Source organism: Montipora foliosa, chromosome 1 (genome assembly GCF_036669935.1).
Source record: "Montipora foliosa isolate CH-2021 chromosome 1, ASM3666993v2, whole genome shotgun sequence".
In the NCBI taxonomy this organism is placed as follows: Eukaryota; Metazoa; Cnidaria; class Anthozoa; order Scleractinia; family Acroporidae; genus Montipora; species Montipora foliosa.
Genome location: NC_090869.1, coordinates 48,815,607 through 48,823,106, shown reverse-complemented (window position 1 = coordinate 48,823,106; position 7,500 = coordinate 48,815,607). Strand labels below are relative to the sequence as shown.

At 37.8% G+C, this 7,500-nt stretch overlaps 1 protein-coding gene across 1 annotated transcript; it reads left to right on the top strand.

The window, feature by feature from the left end:
- The first annotated feature begins 3,641 nt into the window (after positions 1–3,641).
- LOC137970682 (uncharacterized) lies at positions 3,642–4,937 on the top strand. The gene has a single exon (XM_068817215.1). It carries the CDS (start codon positions 3,642–3,644, stop codon positions 4,935–4,937), a length of 1,296 nt encoding a protein of 431 aa, XP_068673316.1.
- The last annotated feature ends 2,563 nt before the right edge of the window (positions 4,938–7,500 follow it).

Here is a 7,500-nt window from a genome sequence, read left to right as displayed (position 1 = left end):
TGTGACATTGACCTTCACAAACTTTCCAGAATATTTCAATCCTTGTAACAATAGGAACAGCATGGATTTTTACGAAATACATAGCTTTCCCATAGATAAGGGAGTGATATGGAGCTCCAAGGCTATTCCCATATCCCACATCTTGATGCATTATGTTTGTGAGGCTACGCATCGTTTTGGCCATACTCTCGACCTTATAATTACTAGACAGAATGAAAACATAGTAGGCTCTGTTTCCATGACAGAGTCAATTATATCAGATCTTAATTCGTCAACTGCAGTCTCAATCTCTTGAAACCGGCCTTAATTAAAAGATGTATCTAGATGTAACTTAAATCAGACATTTCAGACATTTGCAACTCGATTTCATAGATGTGAATTATCTTGTTTCCAGATATTGCTGAGTTAACAAGGATTATTGATATCCATGCTCCACTAAAGAAACGTCATGTCGTCATCAGACCTGCAAAGCCATGGTACAATGATGAAATCAATGATGCAAAGAAATTAAGGCGAACGCTTGAGCGACGATGGCATCGACCCTGTTGACCATAGCAACTTTGTGAAACAATGCCGTGTTGTGACTGACCTTCCTCAATCTTCTACACGGATCTTATCAACAGCCACAGGGATGATTCAAGAAAGATGTTCAGGACCGTTGGAAAATTGTTGCATACTAAACCTGTGACAAATAGCAGTCAATTTCCATCACATAGATCAATGAAAGACCTAGTATGATGAACACTTTTATTATTTCACCTGTAAATTTGAAGCTTTTAAATCTGTCTCTATGGATACACTACTAGCCTTGATAAGACTATTGCCTGGAAAGTCACATAATTTAATCTACACTGAATTCAGTTCGCGATCGGGATTCTTCCGATGCCAGGTTTATGCTGAGATACCAAACAGGGTTTGGAACTTAACAGACACCTACCAGAGACAGTTCAGTGATAAATCTTTCTTTATAAAGGTCTAGTACTAAGTTAAAATCTCCGATTACTAAGTCATCACACCAAAATTCAAGTAAACGTTAAAAACGTGTGGGAAAAAAGCAAGAATGTTCAGTTTCGTTGGGAGCATATATGGTCCATGCAGGGTTCGGCCAATCCAATTTTTCATTTGTATTAAAATAAAAATGCAACTTTTGTGTATGTTAAGTGTTTCAATTCTATTTTTAAATTTTATTTTTAAAACATGGAAATAATAACATGGATTTTCTATTTCAACTTTACTTAAGAGTTGTGAAAAAAGATTAATTTGTAACCTAAACAGGTTTTCTGCTTTTTTTTTTGGGGGGGGGGGGGGGAATTTGGCGCATTTGAATAAATTTATATAGACATTTGCGTCTTATAAGTTTTAAATTAAATTAATTAAAGTTGTCAGATACCTTCACGCAACCGATGATAGACTTCAAGAACTGAGGAGCCGACCCCTGTCGTTTTGCTTGTCCCTAGTGTGAACCAGGCTTTATTTTAGTTTTGTTGGTATGTGTTTGGAGGTACTAGTGCTATTCATAAATCCGAATGGAAATAAAGTATGCCATCATACACGCAATTTGATCTCACTCTTGATGAGATTCCAGTGCACAGGAGAAATACAAATGTTGATAAAAAGTAAGCCAAATGAATAAAGTTAACTTAACACGTGCATTTAGTTTGTCCTTTTGCAATTTAGCAATGTTATGAATCGTATCCAGTGTGCAGCCATGGTTTTATAGCAAACACAGAGGATAGACGTATCCCCTTTCAAGGAAAAATCACATCTGTAATTGGTCTTGAGTGCTTGCAGGTGAACCTCATGGTCTTCCAATAGCAACGGCAAATCATGCCATGGGATGATGTTCACGGACCATCTGAAATTATTTAATAAGACTTCCGCATCTACTGCACCTCCCCATGGGAAGGTTGTACTGGACAGGTTGTAAATGCTTGAAAGTGGACTTAAAAGAAAAGTTTTTCCACAGTTAGATGGGCCTTTTAAATACAAGTTGCGGTATTTTTGATAGCCTCTGAAAATTCGACCCCAACTATGTTATCTCAATTCAAAACATTTTGCAACGCACAAACAGTAATCAAACTGTGTCCAAGACCTCCGGATATGGCAGTCATTGAAAATGTCTTTCCCATGGTGAGTAGGATGTTAAAAAAACAAGCAGTGCAGCAACAACTACGCCGAGAAACATTTGAACAGTTTAAGAATCGTGTTATCAATACATTTTATTCTATATATGTTGAGACTGTGAACAGTTTAATACGCTCTATGCCGAAACGAATTGATATGGTGATTAGAAATAAGGGGAAGCGTATAAAATATTAAAGAAATACCACTATTTGCATTCTGTGGATAACTGCGTGAGATTTCTTCTCGCAAAATGTAAACTTTCAGAGACAATACTAACTATCGCACTATTCGCCAAAAATAAAGGGGGAGGGGTGGTGTTGCATATTTCAAAGCAGAAGGGGGTGAAAATTGCTTTGATGGCCATCAAGACGACGTTTAGCGATTTTTACATAGCAGAATGATTTTTTCCGGTCATTGTATGAAATTGATTCGCTATTCATTGTGACATGATTTCTCTTGGAGCTCCTGAGAAAGAAGAGTGAAGTACATTGCCTCTTAGTCCTTATCTCAAATAACTACACAATGGTGTCAAAGGAACACGGAAACTTTTCATTCTTTTGCTATAATCTGAACAGTTGTATGTACAAAAATAAGCTAACTTTATAGAAAATTACATTATTAAAATAGGTCATTTGTTGTAACGACCTGTCGACCTTCTTAGCGCTGAAACTCAACGATTCACCACTGTGTTCTTAAGTAAAGTAATTATACTACCATAGACTTTAAGAACTATCGGTTCACCATGGTGAAGCCCTACAAATAGAATTATTAAAATGCTTAATCACGAAAATTATCCCAAAGGTGCATGTTCCGTGATCTGTTCTATCACTTAAAACACTTGTAGATGCAGTAGCTTTTGTTTTTTGGCTCCTAAAAAAGGCAAAGAATATTCCAAACACCATGGTGAATCGTGTAACACTTGAGCCATAGCAAAGATTAAAAATGTCAACAAACTCGACGGTATTTACATAAGATCAGTCGTAATTGAATTAGTCGTCTTGTGGGAAAATAAGTCGACTAAAACATTTCCCACACGGGGGGACTGACTTCTGCTGTTCCTCTGGTACTTGATGGAAGAGATTGAAGACCCGCCACCTAACCTTCATCATCTGAGTCTCCCTGTCATCAACAACATTTAGCAACAGACATGCCCTCATTTATCGCGCTGAGAACATCTAATTAGCTTAGGTAAATATTATTTCCCCTTTTCAAAAGTTGGAATATATGTCTTCAGAAAGTGAAGTTTCACCAGCGACCTCACATTTTCCCGCATGTCTTAATTACTGCCTGTATGTGGCACATAATGCTTTAAATTCCCCTATTTTTATCTTTTCCTTTTATTTTCAAATATAAGGCCCTGTTTATACGTCGCATTTAATGACACGTATTTAATTGATGAATTTTTTTCGTCTGGGAGACGAAATTGAATGTCAGTTCATTTTAGACGTCGAATATAATTTTCAATGTCGTTTTGTGCCTGCATTGACTTTTATCAGCGGAGAACTTCCAAAAAAAACATGGTGGCGTTCAGAGAGGCAGTAATGCTAAAGATTGCTCTGGCGAGGCGAAGGCGTAGGAATTTGTCTTTTCAGATGGCAACACTTGTAGCAGTAAGACGACAATTCAGGCTTCGACTGCTAGCTTTATTATGTTTATTACTGCAGCAAGTGGAAGAAGAAGAGGAACGTTTTCGTAGTATCCGAAGGTGTGAGAGAAATGCTGGGTGGTGGGAAATGGTGTGGTCAACCTATGACAATTCAAGATTCAAGAAAACCTTTCGTGTGACGCGCCAAACGTTTTGCTATATACTAGAGAATATCAGGCAGGATATCACAAAGGATCAGCTGACTGAAATGCCAATTTCTCCGGAGTGCAGATTAGCAATATGTCTTTATCGGCTTGGGAGGGGTGATTACCTGTACACAATAGCAGAATTGTTTGGCGTTGGGCTAGCAACTATCCATGTCGTTGTTAAGGAAGTCTGCAAGGCAATCGTTAAAAACTTCTGGAAGAAGGCAGTGACAAATCATTTCCCAACTTCTGAACAGGATTTTACAGACGTCATGGTAGACATGAACCAGCTTTGGCAATTTCCTTGGTGTTGGGGAGCAATTGATGGTTGCCACATCCCAATTCAGTGCCCACCTGGTGGAGAGGAAGCTTGCAAAGAGTACCATAACTTTAAAAACTTTTTCTCAATTGTTATGATGGCCATTGTCGATGCTGCAGCAAGATTCATGTGGGTCAGCGTAGGTTTTCCAGGTAACTCACATGACTCGATTATTTTTCAGTCTACACAGCTATGGAGTGATATCACGGAAAAGAAAGTGATCCCCGAAATATCACAGAACATTCAAGGAACAGACATTTATCCTATGATTCTAGGGGATTCAGCTTTCCCTTTTCGTATTTGGTTGATGAAACCTTACTCCAATGCTGTTCTGAGTGCTGAACAGCACTATTTTAACTACCGCCTCAGCAGGGCAAGGATGGTATCAGAAAGGGCTTTTGGCCAGCTGAAGAGTCGATGGAGAGTTCTCTACCGTAAATCATCTTGTCAACCTGATGCCGTTAAATGCATTGCATTAGCATGTGTTGTTCTTCACAATGTTTGTATAGACATGAGTGATTCACTACCATCACAGTTAGATTTAACAGAGCATCCAGCACAACATGGGAGAAGAAGCAGGAAGGAGGTCAGAGAACTGCTGATGATGAGAAACTGCACCATGAAGAAGGATAAATCACATCATGCAGAAGAGATAAGAAAAGCACTTCTCGACAAATTTTGGGAAGAGAAAAAAGAGCAGTAATCTATCAGCACTAACGTTTCTGTTTTTGCTAGATTTTCAGAAGGAGCTAAAAAGTTACAGCATATAACTAATCAACTGTTCAACCTGAAAAGTGTCTTTGATTTGCTTTTAAATTTTTGATGTTTGTTAAGTGGGGATTTTTGATTGGCAAGGGAGTTTGCTTGATATAGTTATGAAATAAAGGGAGCATTCTTCAATGAGGGGGTGGGACTCCCACTAAAAAGTATGCAACACATCATGATTGTCAACATGTTGTTACACTTGTTGAACCACTGAATTAAGCCATTTGAGTATAGGGCATTTTCAAGAAGTACCATAACACTCTTTTTTCCCTCCATAACTGCATAAGCAATGTTTTCAATATAACTTACAGAATCTGGTGAGAGTTTACAGCCCACGAGAAATTGAAAACAATGCTCATGCAAAATATGGGAAGGGCAAAAAAAAATTATGGTATTTTTGAAAGTTGAATTTTCAATTTAGGGTGAAATAATGTACAAACACTTTAAGCATATTACCCTTTAGTATATTATTAACAACCTGTATGAAGAATTGTTCCACGGGACTTCTGAGTAAGGGTGATTATACTTTGATGAATAAATAGTGTGTGGTTTCACAAACAAAAATATTCTGAAAGCAATGATAGTAAAATCATGACAGTTGGTATGGTGTGTCTGTTGTAGATTAAACCTGTTCTTATATGTAAACCCGTTTTTAACCTAGGTTGAGTCAGAATTTCCTTTGTCTCCTCACTCTTATTACTCATGATCAAGAATAATTTGGGATGAGAAACAAAGGAAACTCCAGTTTAACCTGAGAACAGATTTTACCTACGACATGTCTACCGTTTGACCAGGACTTAGGAAACAAACATGGGTACACTGTATGTTAGCCAAACTTTATTGTAGCTTTATAACTATTTTGAGTTCTTTAAAATGTCAACTTTGCAAGAGATGTTTGTTAATGAATCAAACTGAAAGACATAAACAAAGACCTCCGATGTTGTGTAGGGAGTATTTACTCTCCAAAACCACTGTTTTCATGAGAAGCTTATTATCAAAATAAGCCTAAACCAAGTAGAAAATGCATCAAAAAAATGGATCTTGCAGCTTTTGTTCAACAGATTCTCAAACATGCAAATGTCAGAAAACCAGAGTCAATAAAAGTATTGAGTGAAACCATCAGCAGTCTCTACATAATCCCTGTCTGAGTTTGGTTTCCAGGCACACCATTATTGGAAAACATAGGTGTGCTGCTATATGCACCATGATGTTGATACTGGTGGAAGGGTTGCTGACCTGAACCCAACCATATGTCCAAATACCTTTTCTCTTGTTCTCTTGCTAGTTTCATCTCCTCGTGAATGCTTTCCAAGAGCTGTTTTGTTGATGCAATTTGGTCTTATTTATGTTTTCTACCCTTCCTCTTAACTGGTACAAACGTGCTCTTCTCAGGGGGCTCCTTTGTACTATCTTCGACGGGACTGCAATCACTGCTCCCATGCTCGATGATTTCTTTGGCACTACTCTCATTGGCTGAAGGTTCATGATTTTGCTCAGGCTGACATGAATCACGTGACTTTACTATAGGGTACAGTAGGTCGAACCACTTCCCATAACCTTTCTCATCAGTCAGCCTCTTCACTCCACTTGCTGTCTTTACAGTAAGACAGATCCTCTTGCATGTGGTTACACACCATTTAAACTTGGTTCTCATCTGCTCTACTGTGAACGAGAATGAATCTTCATATTGTTCGTTCACTTTATTTAACACAGACTGATAAGCCTCAGTGTTGTATGCTTTCTTGGTGTTCGTGAAAACCAGCTTCCGAAGGATGTTCTCGTCATTGACGATTATGTTTACAATGTCAGTCACCTGGATCTCCAACCACGTTGCTTTTCTACCACGCTTCTTCCCTTTTACCGCGGTTTCCTCAGGGCTCTCACTATGACCATCTTCATTCTGCTTTTAGTCCGGCGGATATGTGCATATTTGAGGGAAATCGTGCACTTTGTGAAGAAATCACCAAATTTTGCACAAAGGTAGCTTAGGATACAATGAAAAATCTCTGATATGGAGCCACCGCTAAATATCATGTTAAGAGCATTTAAGTGGTTATTTTGCATGAAAACGAGACTAAAATCATAAAATACCTATTTTGCCTATCATGTGAATATTAACACCTTTGGATACATTGGTTTTCCTCGCTTTTTGTTATTATAACTTCATTTGCTAACCCAGCTCCATGTTCCTCTCATCTATGATCACCTGTGATCTTGTAAATTTTGAATTACTTTGACCTTGACCTTCAGTCACTTTTATACAGCACATACAAAAAATACTTCAAAGTACTTCACATAACTTTAAAATGGACATTAACGGGGAAGTTACAGCTCATAAAGAGATGCTACATTAATAATAGGCAGTTTGGAGAACTTTAGTCCTAGTATAATTATAATAACAGTAGCTTTTGAAATATAAGGCCACCGTTATCAATTTTTGTTTAGCAGTGTTATTATTTTTTAGAATCACTGGTCATTTAATGATCAAAGAAGTAAGTTAG

What these genes read in the sequence shown, in the direction of transcription:
- LOC137970682 (XM_068817215.1), top strand. Translation starts at nt 3,642, where the DNA reads ATGGTGGCGTTCAGAGAGGCAGTAATGCTAAAGATTGCTCTGGCGAGG.